Source organism: Gekko japonicus, unplaced genomic scaffold (assembly GCF_001447785.1).
Source record: "Gekko japonicus isolate JY-2015 unplaced genomic scaffold, Gekko_japonicus_V1.1 scaffold157, whole genome shotgun sequence".
NCBI lineage: Eukaryota > Metazoa > Chordata > Lepidosauria > Squamata > Gekkonidae > Gekko > Gekko japonicus.
In genome coordinates, this window is record NW_015168051.1 from 1,062,053 (window position 1) to 1,079,789 (window position 17,737).

A 17,737-nucleotide genomic window follows, 5' to 3' on the forward strand; every position below is an offset into this window, starting at 1 on the left:
TCCCCTGGAGAAAATGGATGCTTTGGAGGGTAGACCCTATGACATTATACCTGCTGAGTCCTTCTGCCCCCCCTCCAATGCTGCCCTCTACAGAATCCACTCCCCAAATCTCCAGGTATTTCCCTCCTTAGAGCTGGCAACCCTACATTCCCCTCAGTGCCTGTTGGTAGGCAACTAAGCTTGGTCCTGTCACCTACTTTGGCCTTTGGGAGAAAACACATTGGGGCCAGTCCTGATAGAGTTGCCAACTCCAGATGGGAAATTCCTGGAGATTTGAGGGATGGAGCCTGAAGAGGGTGAGGTTTGAGGAGGGGGTGGGACCTCAGACAGGTACAATGCCATAGACTCCACCCATCAAACTAATCAGTCCCACATAGGGACCCATTGTTGCCAATCTCCAGGTGAGTGCTGGAGAGCACTCAGAATTACAACTGCTCTGCAGAAGGGAGGGCAGAAGTCAGCTGAAGTCAAAGGGGCAGATAATGGTAGGTTGATGGTTAACTGGGAAGGAGATGGGGTTGCCAACTCCACCCTCCAAACCAGCCATTTTGTCCTGGGTAACAATTGCTGCCAATCTCCAGGTGAGGGCTACAGATCACTCACAATTACAACTGCTCTTCAGGTAGCAGAGATCAGTTCCTCTGGAGAAAACAGTGAACTCTGTCATTATACCCTGCTGAGGTCACCACAGCAAATTGACACTGTTTGCCCAAAGCCAGAGCACTCCCCTAGAGCCTCTTTCTAGATCTCGTTGTATTGCTTTCACAACGGGCTTTACTGCTAGTTTACAAAAATAATGGAAGCCCGCAACTTGAAGGACAAGCAGGGAATCTATGAGGACTCCAGGCTGGAATGTTGCCACCATTGGCCCCTCTCCCCATGCTAATTCTGCTTTCTCACCACCATTCCCCTTGGTAGCTGGCACAGACTCTCCCTTTTCCTTGCTTCTTTCTGTTTACCCACCTATCTGCGTCTCAGTGCCCTTTCCTTCCTCCCTTTAGCTATCTTTCAGTTTTTAGCTAGCTAGATGTCTGTCTGCTGTCCAGCATTCCCTCCCACTCAGTCCCTGCAGCCTCTCTCCTTTTCAGCTGCTTCTTTCCTTCCCACCTACCCTTTCAGTCTCCCCATCTGCCACTTTTACTCCAGCCCTTCCTATCTCCCCCTCGCAGTTTCTCCCTTGCCCTGTTTTCTTCCCTCCAGCCCTCACTTCCTTCTCTTTCTCTCCATTTTTCTTTCCTCCGTCCCCTCTAACTTTAGTCTCACCCCCCCCCCCGGTCTTTCCTTCTTTTCTACTCCACCCATTCACTATGCCAAATGGTGGCAGCCATTTTGGATTACCTAAGCAACCAGAGTTGGAGGAGATAAAAAGAAGCAGGTAATTCCACAAGATCTCAGCTTTTACAAACTTTTAATTTCACTTCCCTGTTCACTTTTTTTTTACCCCTCCTTTTTAAAGATTCTTCTGCAAACCCAGAGGTTCCTCAGGTTTGCAGAAATAACTCCCCTGTCTGCCCATGGTCCCATTGTGTAGATTTGTTGATCAGCATTCTGTGGCCATGTTAAGAATTAGATGTATAGATTTATGCTTGTGACAGATATAAGAGTAAAAACTGCACAGCAACACAGGAGCCAATGAGAACAGAGCTCTAACAAACCAATGAAAAACTGAGTGCTAAGAAGCCGAGTCAGTTAGGGCAGCTGGGAAGTGAGTGCTGGAAGCTGGAGAGAAGATGTTTATTAAGATCAAGTATAACATTTCAAAACATACAATACCTGCAAAACATTATGCAGAAGTCTTGAGAATCCAAAATTACAAACCAGTCAGTTAGTCACCAACAAATCATTAAACTACATCACATCTCTCCTTATATATAATTGAATAGTGGGTGCCAAAGTTCTAATTCTAAAATGCACTCCCTTAGTGTATGGCTGATGGCACTGCTCCTCAGCATATATCGCCACCAATCAGAAGGCAAAGCCCGGGTCCCGCCCACACCACAACTGCTGCGACAACCTGGTCTTTTGCATATGGAAGCTGATTGGACTTCACTCCATTCCACACCTCAAACTCCCCCCCCCCGCATGCCAGTTGGAATGTCAGTTGTCTCTGGAACCTGCTGTAGCAGTTGGAATGTCAGTTGCATATGGAACCTGCTGTATTCTGGTGGTGTGCAGGTCCCAGATTCATGTTTTAAAAGCAGACTGACACTGTTTGCCCAAAGCCAGAGCACTCTCCCAGAGCCTCTTTCTAGATCCCGTTGTATTTATTTCCACAACGGGCCTTATTTCTAGTATAACATAACATAATAAGATGGTATCAATTCCGTTCACCTATCCCACAGTGCTGTTTGAACCATAAATTCCAATGAATTGAGTCAAGTCTGTGTTAGTTTAACAGGACAGAGGGATACAGACCAGTGTACAAGGAAAAAAGATTTTTGATTAAATCCCCTTACACTGTCTGGGTAACTGAGTGTAAAGTAGTACTGAATTATAGCAAGTTTGGCTGTTTGTAACAGTATATCCAATATAATAAAGCTTCTTAAGCCTGCCAAGAGGGTAAGGTTGCCACCCTCCAGAGGGAGTTTGGAGTGCTTCCAGAATTACAATTCATGTCCCAACTACAGAGAACCATTCCATTGGAGAAAATGGCAGCGTTAGAGAGGGAACTCTATGGCATCACATTCCTGTGCACACACCCTCTGCAAACTCTTCCCTTCCCAGGCTCCACCCCCAAATATCCGGGAATTTCCTAACACCACAGGAAGAGGTTTCTTGCAGGTACAGTTTTGAAAACTTCAATCCCTTATTTCATGATACCTGTTCCAGTTCAAGCTTGCTATTGTTATCCTTTTAAAGAAAATCCATCTTGTTTCTCTATGAAGTTTGCCTCAAACCTCAGTTATCAGTGACAGGCTTGGTTGGGTGTTATGTCCAAGCCAATTTCTATCCCAGAAAAACATTTGCACTGGTATTCTAGATGGAGAACAGGAAACTGAAAAAAACCTGGGGTGGTCTGGTGAGGTAAAGTTGTTAAAGCACACCCACCAGGAACATCGCAGTGCTTTACTCATAAAGTATGAATCATCAGAAAAGTTTATGGGGGGAAATGGCAGATGGTTTTTAGGTTATGCTATTTCTGGGTTGTGTTGAAATTGGATCTTTGTCTAAGGTAACCTGTTTGCCGATATCTTCTGATTTAAGTTGCAGTGACATCTGACTCTCTGTACGCTAGGTCAAGTCTGTGGCAGTGCACAAGATCATTGTTGGCACTGTGGAACTAAACATGCTGCTGACTTGTTTAACATATATTAGCTTTGTTCCAAGATGAGACCCTTTTGGCTGTGATATACCTGAAGTGATTTTGCTTGGTTATTGGAAAGACGAAGTAAATATCTCCGATTTGGTATTAGTGGTGAAACTGTTTACTACTGCTAAAATGTGTACTGCCTTTATTTGGGAAAAGGCTCCTCGTTTTTCAGTAGTCTAGATCAGAAAGAATTTAGGTTAGCTGCATTTATATCTAGAGATATTTTAGAAGATCAGAAGCAAATGAATCAGCTGATAAGAAGGACTGATTTTATTTATTGATTATTGTAATACTAGATTTCAGGGAAATATTAAACTTTTTGTTTTCTTTGATTTAATGAGGAATTACAAAGAGTTACTGAGAACACAGTAATTATTTTTGAAGAATGAAAGGTTGTGATATTACCAATGTTCCCTCTAAGCTGTGGAATCTTGTGAGCAAAAATTCTACTTTGTGAGCTGCTGGCATTAAAGGTGTGAGCGAGCGATTTGGCTGCTGCATAAATCAGTTTGCTCTGGAGCCATCCTTCCTGAGCTAGGACAAAAATGTGTGAGCTGGAGGCTAAAAACCTGTGAGCTAGCTCACAGTAATTCAGCTTAAACGGAACATTGGATATTACTGTCTTTTATTTTCATTTTCTGTTTTTATGTTTAAATAAATATTTTACTTCGTTTATTCCCTGCTTTTCCCCTTATGGGGACCCAAAGTGGCTTACATCATTCTCTTTTCCTCTGTTTCATCCTCGCAACAACTCTGTGAGTTAGGTTAGGTTGATAGTATGTGGCTGGCCCTAGCCCAAGGTCACCCACCAAACTTCCATGGCAAAGTGGGCATTTGAACCTGGCTCTTCCAGATCCTGGTCGAATGCCCTAACTACTACACCATACTGGCTGTTCAACAAATAACAAAAAGTGGGTGTGACAAGATATAATAAAGAGTGATTAATGTGAGACAAAGCATTGATAGTGCGTGCATGGTCCTTCAGTTGCCAAACTGAATGCACCACCAGTCACAGCCAGTCCTACACACTGTACCATGCCACTTTTTTTTTTTGGCAGCTGGAGCCAGCCTGCATAACAGGCAGATCAAATGGATATTGGTGGATTTCCAATTCAAACAGGAAACCAAGCAGTCTTACTGTACTACTATTTATATGCTCTTTCTCATACTCTACATCCAAACCCCACCAGGAACTTTAAAGTCATCTCTAGCTAGAGTTGTCAGCTACCGGATGGCACCTGGGGTCCCCAGGAATTATAGTTCATCTCCAAAATAGAGAGACCAGTTCCCATGGAGAAGCCAATCCATGTGTGCCATTCTTAGCCTCTTGGAGGAATGCAATAAATAAAGCTATTTTCTTTAAATGAGGTGGGGAAAAGGCAGATTCTGTAAGGCATTTTGAATTTGTTAGAATGCTCTTAAGTAGTATGTTTTTGAGGCCTAATGCACACAGCAAAGTGTGTGTGTGTATATCAAGTTGACTACTTTAGACCTTACCAGTTCTTTTAGGACTCAAGACAGAAATACGCGCCGTTCAGAAGAACTGTAGGGACATCCCTCCAGTGATGGATACCTTGTGGCTTTGGTCACTTAATTTAAAAAGTAAAGAACAGATACATCCTGTTGGGTCATCGTCTACAATATAGCTATTAACATCACTATGTAATTTTACCATCTAAAAAGCAAAGATGAATGCATACCTGTAAATCACTCAATTCATGTTGTAAACTGTTGCTTACTTGTTTTTACTATTGTTACAAATCTTTTTGAAGCTTTGTAGTTAGCTTTTAATATGTATTTGGACATGAAAACCCAATAAAAACGTATTATACAAAAAAAAGAACTGTAGCAATGTGTTGATGAACTGTGTTTTTTCCAGTTGCTACTCTAGTTAACTGCCATAAGTTTGTCTTTGATAAAGATCTTTTAAATTTTTATTTTGTGCTCTTCTGGGGGGTCTTGGCTGCACTGCTTCCTTAGGTTTCGTCCAGCCCTCCTCCTCTCCCCACGTTGAACAATCTGCACCCCTGCCTTCTAAGGAGCACCCCTGCCTTCTAAGGAATCTACAAAAAAGGGGCAAGAGAAGACATTCACCTCCCACCTCCTATCACGGGGGCTCCAGTTAGCACAAATATATGCATCTGTGCATGAACAGAGATGGCACCTGTTGCATGGCTGTAGTAATTGCAGTTAATATGCCATGTGAAGTAATATACTCTTATGTACATGATCAGAGACTCTGTGGGTGTGTTTGGTTAGTGGTGTTTGAGCTTTACGACTTCTGTACAAAGTATGGTTTCTAATGGGTGTGTAAATGTAATTGCTTGAACTGTGTGCTGCCTCTCCAAGCTCCAGCTCGGGTTGCCAACTCTGAGTTGGGGGATTCCTGGGAATTTGGGGGCAGAGCTCAGGGAGAACAGCATTTGGGAAGAGGACGGAGCTCAGCTGGGATGCGATGCCATAAATGTGATGCCGTCCTCTGAAGCTGTTTTCTTCCAGGGGAACTGATCTTTGTAGTCTCCAGCTCAGTTGAAATTCCAGGGGAACTCCAGGCAGCATCTGAAAGTTGCCATCCTTTGCTCCAGCGAAGGATGGATACATTTTTGATGATGTAAAGTCCTTCTTTTTCAGGCAAGAGGTTTGGGTAGAGGTCAGAGGCGAGGGGAGAGCACAGGATGGTGCACATTCAAAGGTAGTGAAGGTGCATATTCTAGTCCTGGTTATGAGAATATCTACTGGAAAATTTGCTTGCTCTTTAACTATAAAGGTATTCGTTTAAAAGCTGCTCAAAGGTAAAAGCTACATTGCAGGGAATGAAGCATATCGCTGTTAAAAAAAATTTGTGTAGCGGATTAATTCTTCAGTAATCTGGATCAGCCAGTTCGTAAAGTTCATGGGTTCCTCAAATCTTGGGTTTCGTTTATATGCTTTATTTATTTACTTACTTAATTCATTCCCCACCTTTCTCCTCAGTGGGGAGGCTGCGTGTGACTGGCTCAAGGTCACTCAGCCTGCTTCCATGGCAGTCCGGGGATTTGGACTCTAACCACTATACCGTGCTGGCTTTCAGAAATGCTGAGAAGCAGAAAATCTTTGTTAATAATATGTGTCTTATTTGCCAATATTTGAAGTGTGATTTAGGAGGTTTTGAAATCTGGTGGAATCCATATGCTGTTTTGGATTATGCCAGTCTCCACCAGTAACGGAGTGGGGGTGGGAATGGTTTTAGGGTTGCCAGACTCCAGGTAGGGCCTGGGGATCTCCCGCGTTTACATCTGATCTCCTGCTGACAGAGATCAGCTCCCCTGGAGAAAATGGCTGCTTTGAAGGGTGGACTCTGTGGCATTGCTGAGGCCCCTCCCCTCTCCTGGCTCCATCCCCAAAGTCTCCACATATTTTCCAACCCAGACCTGGCAACCCTAAATGGTCTGCTTAACATGAGAGGATACAGTGGCCACCTATAACACAATCCATTTTTCTGCAGGGACTTTTAAGTCATGGGGGCTGAAAAATGGGTGGTGGGTTGGATTTGGCTGCATTTTTTCTTTCTGCCCTGTGCATTAGAATTTTGGCGATCAAAGTGGAATTCATATACCAAATACATAATTTTGGAATAGCATAATAACTGCAGTTCTTGTTAGAATTGATTTTTTAAAAAATAAGAGGGCATTTGCAGATTTATTTCCCTCTTTTATATTCCAGGGCTTCTATTTAGGAATTTATTGTGTAAACTAAGGAATTAGTCGAGTCCACAGAATCCAAGTAAATCCAGCTCCCCCCCTCCCTCTGCAGCGTTTGTAGTTCGACTGTTTCCTGGTCTCGCAGAAAGAGGCAGTGCTGAGTTAGAAAGACAAAAATAGACCTTTACAGAGAAATATAGGGATTGTAAATGTGTGTGTGTGTGTGTGTGTGTGCGTGTGTGTGTGTGTGTGCGCGCGCGCGCGCGCGTGGTGGCGGTGACGAGGGGAAGGCAGCGTTCGACTGGTTTCCAGGAGGAGCCCTTCTCCCTTTTCACTGTGCGTTAGGGCATTTTGTACAGATTTTTGTTCTGTTTATACACTTACCTCTTCCGGAAGCTCTTTGCATCTATTTGCGGGAGGAAAAAACAGCAACTGTGATCAGAAAACGACCAGAGACCATTTTATTTGAGCGGGGAAGAAAGAGGAGAGATACCATCACGGGGATATAAATATCAGCTGGTGTTTTTTTGTTTTTTTGGGAGCGAGAATCATACATAAGTAGTGCAATCTGATACCCACCCTAAGTGACAGCAATGGGGTGTTTGGGCAACAGCAAAACGGAGGATCAGCGTATTGATGAGAAAGCACAGCGAGAAGCCAACAAAAAAATAGAGAAGCAGTTGCAGAAAGAGAGATTGGCTTATAAAGCCACACACCGTTTGCTTCTGCTGGGTAAGGAAGGAGGGCTTGCGGGGGGGAGGGGGATGAGAGTGCAGTGGTGCAATTCAGTTTCCCATGGCCGGCATATGATAGAGGAGCTGTGCTGTTTGGGTGTAATAGAATACGAGATGGTCGGAATGCTGATCTCCTTTACTGAGCAGCGCTGTAAAATGCAGAGATTGCCCTGGATATGTGTATAGATGTTTCTGACCTCCCCGTTTTCCTGCTCCCCTAAATGTATACATCACACTTTTTTTCCTCTTCTTTTTTTCAGGGGCTGGTGAGTCAGGGAAAAGCACTATTGTCAAGCAGATGAGGATCTTGCATGTAAATGGATTTAATTCAGAGTAAGAATTGTTGATGCTTCCAGTGTTTTTAATATGTACATTTAATCCATATTTACACAAACCAGAGAATTTATCTTAGCCTTTTTGCATGTAGTTCATTTGAGATTTACTGCCACCACAGTCGCCATCTCAAGTTGTTAATACTTAGAATTGATATATATATCAAAGGAAACGTTACATTTATTTTCTCCCCCTCCTGAGCTGTTCTTTTTACTGTATTTTCACACTGTTGCTACTGCAGTGCTTAATAGGCCCTTGTGTAGCTACAACATGGCGACTACTTCTTATAACAGCAAATAACTAAATGTTGTCTGAATATGTAAAATTAAAGATACCTGTCAGTTCATGCACAGATTGGAAGCACTCAATTGGTAAAAAAGTACCAGGACTAAAATCCATTCTGAAATGTTCATAGGCTGTATTATTTATCTCAGAATCAGTTAAACAGTATGTTAATTACAGCTGTTTGTGGATGGATATGCTGAAATATTTGGGATTAAATTCAGTTTGTAATGTAAGTGGACAGATACCTGATAGTCTTCCTTTCTCTCCCCAGACCTTTAAGCATAGACTGTTGACATCTGGCACTTGAAAGAAATAAAAAGAATTTATTTTAATTAAACTTGTGTTCTAAGTGTTCGATTGTGAAGTTAAATAATAATGCTAAGGATAAAAATGGGGGGTTTTATTGAGTTTCAGGGTCTTATTGGTAGTAGAATACTGAAGGGTTTTTTATTGCTGTTTCAATGCAGAGAAAAGAAACAGAAAATTTTGGATATTCGGAAAAATGTTAAAGATGCAATCGTGGTAAGAATATATATATATCTGCTGATCTTAAATTGTGTATGTTTTAATGATTAGGATTGTTGCATGCAGAGAAGATCTAATTTTTTTCTGATGACTGGGTCATCTTCAGTGATCCTCTGTTTAGCCATATTAATAAATCTTGTCTTTGTGTGTGTGTGTGTGTTTTCTTATCCTAGACTATAGTTTCAGCAATGAGCACCTTAATACCTCCTGTTCCGTTGGCCAACCAAGAAAACCAGTTCCGAGCAGATTACATTAAGAGTATAGCCCCACTTTCTGACTTTGACTACACCCAGGTAAGATTTCAGAGTCTTCTGTCCCCCTACTTCTCCTGTTACTTCACAACACAATTAAAAAAACACATACAGGTGTATTGTCATGTTGGATTGTGTTCTTCTTATAGAGCAGTATTTTCTGTTTTGTAATATATTTTGAGTATTATATAATGAAAGCAATCAAGAACCCTGTGGAATTTAGTTTTGTGGAGTAACAACTCTGTTAAAATTAGTTGCTGAGGGATATTAATAAAAACCAATGTGAATAAACAGTGTAATATGTACAGTCTCGAGATGATGGATCCATTTTCCTGAAGATTGCATTTTCATGATAGCATGTTTAGGTGATGGTCAGGTAAGGCATTTTTGAACATCCTTTATATTTACAATGCTTAATGTTCATGGCTTCTGAATATCTGCTCTTTTCGTGTGTGTATACATTATTTTCTTATGAGAATGGCTAGAAGAGAAAAGACCAATCATAGTGTTATTCATTTGTGACTAAATTTAAAAAATACATGATCAGGTGAATTTGCCAACAGTGGAGATCTGCATTGGATTACTTTGATATTAAATGTTAAACTTTTCTGTAAGCAAAAATAGAAATTTTGGCTTTTGTTACCTCAAAGTATGTTAACTGGTTTGCAGTCGCTGAGAGACCTGACAGGTGGTTTCCCCCCCTCCCCTCAGGAGCATCTTCTGCATTACAACTGCTGGCGGGAAAGTGTTAGAGAAACTAACTGTTCTCTTTTTTCATATTTTATACTTTGATAAATCTTTCAATGTGATGTTTCAGGGATACTTTAGAAATATAGCTTTTAAATAGCTGTTCAGAACTGTATAGCGTGTGTGTGTGAACTATATACATGCATGTAGTTTGAATGGTTCCTCCATTGACAAAACGATGAACTGATCCTTAAAACAGGATACAATATGAACTGTATAACTTTCAGTGACATTAAGCTTTATTTTGCAGACATACAAGTTGCTACGCATGGCTTTCTTAGGTTTTAGTTTAATCCCTTTGGAAACTAGGACTAAAAGCCATTTTCACACTGTTGTTTTTGTGGGGCCTTCACAACAGCATTCTTGCATGGTAAAGAATTTGTGGAATTGCCCATGTAAAACTCAAAACTGGGACTTTTCTGGAAGCACTCATGGAAATCAAGGTTGATATTGCAAAATCAGTTGTGGATTTGGCATCTCTTTTTTGAAAGAGCAGAGGTTTGGAATGTGTCATATTCTTTGGAATTAGTTTACATTACAGTCCAATGCACAGTTACTTTGTTATAAATCCACAGAAACTAGTGGGATTAGACTGGAGTTACTCTGTTCAGGGTTGCACTGTTATTTGGGTATGTTTACATGAAATAAGTTTGTAAAAGATAGTTGTACATACAAAATCATCCCTAATTAGAACAAAAGCAAGTCAGTATTTTGGCTGCAGTGTTCTGCGGTGTTAGGCATTGAAGGCAGCTTCATTTAGTTGTAGCTCTGCACACATTTGCAGTATTGGTTTTCCTTTATGGAGCTAGTGCTTTCTTTAGTTACAGTATGTTAGTTACACATTAAAAGGTTTGTCTTGAGCACCAAATTTAATTTCAATGGTCAGGATGCAAAAGCACATTGCAACCAGTTATGTGAGCCAAAAGGGACTCAAATTCTTTGCTAAATAGCAGTCCTCAATTCCACATGACAAACCATTTTTGAAAATGAAGAAAATTTTGAAAGCTGCTTGTAATAATGGCATGGCAAGCTAATGTTCAAAGAAAAAAATTAAAATTCTATTGTGCTTGTGCAAATCTTTGTGCATGCTGGAGCTCTAAAGGTTTTAATCTTTGTAGGTTGGTAGTAGGATGGTGCTGGCCAGCTTTATGAGGAAGAGTTTCCCAGTGTTTGTGTCATTTGTGTTGGCTATGGACACAATATATATATATATTGTACAGTTCCGTGCTCAGTTAAATTTTAATAATTTGCATGTGGTGAGTTAAGTGACTTATATGGATCTGCAGATAATTACATTAGTGTTTCCAAATTGCATTCTGTTAACTCTAAATAACAATTGTCTGTTATTGACCTGGAATGAAGTCAGTTGTGGTTCAAACGGGATGAACTTTAAAAAATACTGCTACAAGATTTTATCAAGTCTGAATTGCAATAGGTAGTGTCATATTTGTGTAATTTATCCGTTTTGCTTTGAAATAAACTGTATTTATAGAGCATTGTGCATTGCAGGTACAGCATACAGATGTGGAGGATTCTGATAAGAAACAATACAGCCATCAGTTTCTCCTTCCCCACATATGGGGATAACTGATTTTTACTAGCATTCTTCATTTGTGAGTGCTGGATCGTGCCTGTGATGTGTGAACAAATCATGCCAGTGTTGACTGGCAATGCAGTTTGAACAGTGTTTATTCAGAAGTAAGTGAGCCTTACTCCCTGCAAAAGTGCCTAGGACTGCGGCTAAAAACTACAGTCCTATGCATACTTTCTTGACATTAAGCTCCACTGAATGAAGTGACGGTCGTAGAATTGCATGCCTGTAAAACTTAGCAAACTTACTTGGAAATATGCCACATTAAAATCTATAGGATTTTTTTTAGTTAATATGTTTAGAACTGGCTTAATTATTTAAAGCATCCCCCCCAAAACTATGACCAGAATTCTTTGAACTGAACTCAGATGTATTTATTTACCCTTAATATTGCAACCATTGTCGTGAATAATCCCCGGTTTCTGATAGTGGTAGAGTTAGCCTCATATAGTAATTCTGGCATCAATAATTAAGTTATATTTATTATTGCTGTATATTGGAATATATGATTAACCGTTTCTCATGTGCTCATGGCTTGGTATGTTGTACTTAAGTTTTCACTAGTGGTTGCAGGTGTATATTTGCTAGCTGAGTGTTTCATCTTGTAATGTTGCCCTGACTTGGATGGCCCAGGCTAGCTTGATCACATCAGATCTCAGAAGCTAAGCAGGGTCAACAATGGTTAGTACTTAGGTGGGAGACCACCAAGAAAGTTAAGAGTTGCTACGCAGAGGCAGGCAGTGGCAAACCACCTCTCTTTGTCTATTGCCTTGAAAACCCTACAAAGTCCGCATAAGTTGGCTCTGACTTGACAGCATTTTCCACCTCCAGTGTTGCCTTTTGTTATATTTCAGAGAGGTTTGTGAAGGTATTAACAGGAATTTCTGTTAATTTTAGTAGCTATATTTTTTTAAAAAACTTGGAATTTACACAATTTACAGAACTGTTGTACTATAGTTTTTCTTTGGTATAAGTTTAGGAGATACATTTGCATAATAGTATTATATATTATATTTTAGACAGGATAGGAAATTCTTTAGTTCGGGTCTTAGTGTGTTTAAGGACAACGTTTGCAGAAAGACTGATGGTAGAAGTAGGAACACTGCTGTTTAAATGGGACTTCGGGGACAGAGCAGTGATTGACATTTTTTAAGTTAAGAGGAATTGACTTGTGCCATTTTTAATCCTGTATTGATGGTTGTTTTGCCCTTTGTGAGGTACAGTGAACATATTAAGGACATATTTTGCTACTAGCTGTGGACAAACATGATGTCTATTATATAAGTTTCGCCTCGTTAAAGATGGTAAATTGCCATGTTGTTTTGAGCTTCTTCTAGAAACATATTCTAAATATTTAAAGATAACAAGCAGGCTGTAAAACCTTAATAGAAGTATTTGCGATCTGTATGTGTATGTAGAGAAGTTATTAGGAAATGTGAGCTGCTTTTAGGAGTTCATTGCTTTTTCGTCAATTGTCGAACAAGAAACTAAATGATCAGCATATAAAATAGAAATGTTAATGGGTATAAACTACAGCAAGTTAAATATCCTTAAATCCCAATTTAGGAGGTAGAGTGGTGGACTAGGAACTGGGAGACCCAAATTCAAATCTCCATTTTGTCGTGGAAGCTTGCTGGGTGACCTTGGGACCTTGGGCCAGTCATATGCTCTTGGCCTTATTTACATAATTCTCCTCTTCTCCCTTTCATCCTCACAATAAACCTGTGATGTAAGCCACTTTGGGCCCCCATTGGGAAGAAAGATGTGGTATAAATGAGGTAACATGAATGAATAAATCCAATTCCTATCTAGGGCTGCGGTCACACGGAACATTAGCCATGCGAGTCAGACGGAAGACATGCGGGTTTTCCGGGCGCGATCTCACCGGCACATCTGGGAAGTGTAGCACTCCCGTGGCTCAAACGAGGCTTCCTGCCGAAACCACGCGGCAAAAAACTAGTACCTCCGAGGTACTAGTTTCCGGAAACCGCGGGGCAAGGGCGGGCGTCTGATCGCGTTTCCGGTGGCATCCGGCGCCCGCCCATGTTCCCTGGCGAAAAAGTTTTTTTTTCTTCAAGTCTTTGTGGATGCGCAAAAGCACACAACGGAGCATGCGCAGTCATGGTGTAAACAAAAAAAAACCTTCCAGTTTGCCGCACCGCGCACTTCGTTTTTGCGCGCGGGATTGTCCTGCGATCGGCACCTCTCCTTTCCCACGGAACCTCCACAGTACCTCCACGGGAGGTCTGATCAGGTAACCGCGCCTTAGTTTGCCCCGGGGCAAACTGCCACACTTCCCCCCCGCAGTTTCCTGCCCGTGTGACCGGGACCAAGATTTGGGTGCATCTAGGCAACTGACATAAATGAAATTTGGCATGCTTAACTCTGTATAGTATAAGCCTGTTAGCATGAGTGCACACAATAATTTTACCATTTCTATGGATGGTTATTCCTGTTGATTTTCCGGAAAAAGTTTTCTCTCCTTATAGATTTTCAAAGTAATGCTGTGTGGACATTTATTTATTTACTTACTTTATTACCCCCCCCAAGACCCAAAAAGCCTTACAAGATTCTTCCCATCTCCATTTTATCTTCACAACCACCCTGTGAGGTAAGGTTAGGCTGAGAGTGGCTAACTGACTTCCATGGCAGAGTAGGGATTTGAACCTGGGTCTCCCATATTCTGGTCTGACAGTCTAACTTCTTACACTCCCATAGACCAAATCCATGCATTCCACTTTACATCCTTTCGAGATTCTCTTGCTGTAGCTATTTATCTGCGAAAGGCATGAAATCTGTTTTGAATACATTTTTAATGAATGAATGCCCATGCAGGAAGCCAATAATCAGATTTCAGACTTCCTGCACTTTTTGTGTTTGCTGTGAATGGACACCTTTAATCTGAAACATATCGTTTGTGTTCCATCCACCATTCTTTCTCAAATTATGTATGCATCTGGGAGTGTCTCTTTCATACTGTAACCTCTTCTCAATGTATGGAAGGGTTCCTTTGATCACTTTAACAGATTAAAAGTAAAAAAAAATAAGGAAAAGGGGAAAGGCCTGTCGAATCTCCTACAACAACTATGCAAAGGTTATGGGCTCCCATCCCAAACAGAGCAGAAAGGCCATAATTAATTGTGCTCCATTTTCAATTGTATTTTTTTTTTTGTCAGAAGGATACCTGTGGGGGTTTCCATAGAGTCTAGCTACAGGGCAGTGTGGACCAGAATCTAGGTGAGAAAGTGTCTTTCCTTGAATGCTACCAGGAATGGTTGGAGTGACATTAAGTGCAGGAAATCATAACTTGTGAGTGGTGGCAAAGAAGATAAACTGAGATGGGGAAAGATTCCCAGGTGATATTTAAGGTAATTTATGAGGCACATGAGAAGCAGTATACTCATGGAGATGGGTTTCTATGTATGGATTTACTTTCTGCGATCCCTACTGCACAGGAGAAAATTCTTCAACATTATTTCTACTGCCCATGGAAGTCTGCCATGTCATCTTGCTAGCTTGGGAGGGTGAAGGAAAATTTACCAGCTTTTTCATCCTGCTGTTCATTTCTTTGGGCCGTGAAAGGGGAAGGATATTGAAACATTAGGTTTGTAGATCTTGGACTGGGCTCCTAACTTTTTTTTTTTTAAAGTTTTTAATGTACTGAACAGGTGGGTTTTTTAAGTTATGAGAATTTACTAATTTTGGAGAACCACCCAAAAGAAAATTTTCCTTTTATTAGATGTTTAATGGCTGAACGCAAAACTTGTTTCAAAATGCTTGTGCATTGTAATATAATTTGCTTCCCCCCCTATTTAATACTATAGAGCTTTCAGTGCTATTGTTTGAATGCTTCTGTTACATGATTGTGAAGGAATTTTAAATCATTTGTTTATTCACAGAGTTCTTTAAAAAAAAATTTAAAGACTTTTGGTTTATGTGTCTAATAACAAAGATCAATAAGGAGTAGGACATCACCGCAAACAATATGCAATATATTGTAAAATAATTTAAAACGACTAGGGAGGAATAAAGATAAGAAACAAAAGGTTGGTAGCAGAAAAAAATAAATATGGAAATCAACTCTCCCCACCCCTCCCTCCCCAACAGGAATAAGTGCAACACTCAAAGGAGCCTTTTCCCTTCCTTGTATATTTGTAGACAAGCATCAGCAAGCTGATGGCCCATCAAATGAGTGGGCGGGAGAAAAAGAAGTTTCCATTTCCCCGTGGCCCAGTCGGCACTCTGCTTGAGAGAGGATTGATCACACTTACGGTTCTTAGACATAATCTAGTTAAAATGAGAACTAGTAAAATGTAATGGCTAAGTGTTTTATGCAGGATCTTATCAGCTGAAGCCTTTCCTCAGCCTTAAGCTCATTTATATGGGTTTAGGAGCTGCGGTGGCTCAAGTGGTTAAGATGCTGAACTGCAGGCTGTGGAAGGTCAGTAGTTCAGCTGTTTGAGACCCGAGTTGCCGCATGATGGAGTGAGCTCCCGTCTCTAGTTCCAGCTCCTGCCAACCTAGCAGTTCGAAAGCAAGAAATCGCAAGTAGATAAATAGGTACCACTTCGGTGGAAAAGTAACAGCGTTCCGTGCGCCTTGGTGTTTAGTCATGCCGGCCACATGATCACGGAAACATCTTCGGACAGCACTGGCTCTTTGGCTTTGAAACGGAGATGAGCACCGCAACCCTAGAGTCGGATTCGACTGGCTTTCGAGCAAGGGAACCTTTACCTTTAGGAAAGCATTATGACCCTTTTCAAACTGCCTTTGTATTCTGTTTTAGTAACTGGTTGCTAATGGATTTTTTCTGTCCTTTCAGACCCGTTTTAGTAACTGACTGCTAGTGGAATTTATTTACCTCTTCATACAAACCCGCTTGCATTCGGTTAGCAAAAGTCTGGTTGAGGGAAACTGTTTTTTTCCGTTTTCAACCCCTTTATTGCACTTCTGAATCACTGTGGTGTGCTGTTTAAAATGTCCATAGTGCTTCCTACAATGCCGCTTCCCCTCCCCCTTTCACTACATGTCATCTTCTCAGACTTTTTTTAACATTCTAAGGTGAGCACTATAGTGGCACCGAAGTGCTATAGCGGTTTAGCACTAAAGCACTCGCCTAACAATGTTAAAAGAAAAGGTCCAAGGAAGATTGCACGGGAAAAGGGGGTGGGGGAGAAAAAGTGGCACCGTTTGAAATGATCATAGCGCTTCAGAGACTGCTAATTAATGGAAAGAAATTTGCTGTATGCAACCCCCGTCCCTGTATCACTTTACTCGTAATTGGGCCAACAAATAATATCTGGTTTAGAATGATAATGTGAAAAGGGCCTATCTCTAATCCACGACTCATCCAGTGGCAATCTAGGGATAGTAGTATTGTCCTACTATTCAAGGCTGTTGTAAGGGTTACTGAGTCAGAAATAATATTCAAAGAACTCTGAATACTCAAAGAGTACAAGCAGAAGAAAAGACATAACTTTTTGCATGTCAAATACTGCGGCCTAATAACAAATTGGTCACAAACTTAAATAGACCTATACTTTATGATTAGACTAAACAAATTCAATTATATTAAAACCCATTTTATACTTGCATTTGTATATATAATTTACGTATACTAAAATTTTTGTTTATTTAGATATTTATAACTTTTCTCAAAAATGGGAGCTCAAAGTGGCTCACAAGATTGTTTTCCTCTCCATTTTATCCTCACAACAGCAATCCTTTGAGGTGGATTAGCTTGAGAGAGAGTGACTGGCTCAGGGTCGACCAGCGAGCTTCTTGGCACAGTAGGGATTTGAACCTTTGTCTCCCAGATCCTAGTCTGGCACTCTGACCATTGTACCGTATAGATCTGCTTAGGGTTACTTGCCACACTTCTTATTCCCACACTTAACATGAAATGAAGGCAAGTTTCCAGAAAATAAGAAATAATTTCTTTGTAATATGACTGTAAACAGAACTAGTACTGAGATGTGCGAATGGCCATGATGATTCCAGGGCATTCTCCAGGTGTTAGTCTCTGATGGTCTAATGTCTACACACACATACAATCAGAAATTTTCAGACTACTTCCTTATACGTGTTTTTAAGAGTAACAGGAAAAAATAACTTCAATTTCAGTCTTGTGTGTGTGCGCACGCCCGCGCCCATCCCTGGAAGTCATGGCCTCCTCTGGTGACTCCTACTGGGGCATGGAGGACGTTCAGAGAAGTGGCTTGATAGCCTCCCTCTGCCTCCCGACCCTGGTACTCTTTGGAGGTCTCCCATCCCAATAATTG

At 41.0% G+C, this 17,737-nt stretch overlaps 1 protein-coding gene across 1 annotated transcript in view; it reads left to right on the top strand.

Annotated features, from left to right (window-relative positions):
• Positions 1-7,276: 7,276 nt before the first annotated feature.
• GNAL (guanine nucleotide binding protein (G protein), alpha activating activity polypeptide, olfactory type) overlaps positions 7,277-17,737 on the top strand; it is a 127,394-nt gene continuing 116,933 nt past the window's right edge. The window contains exons 1-4 of the mRNA XM_015414358.1: positions 7,277-7,722; positions 7,985-8,057; positions 8,810-8,864; positions 9,041-9,160. Of these exons, the coding sequence (XP_015269844.1) occupies positions 7,584-7,722; positions 7,985-8,057; positions 8,810-8,864; positions 9,041-9,160 (387 nt within the window). The 5' untranslated portion in view covers positions 7,277-7,583. The remainder of the gene's footprint in view (positions 7,723-7,984; positions 8,058-8,809; positions 8,865-9,040; positions 9,161-17,737) is intronic.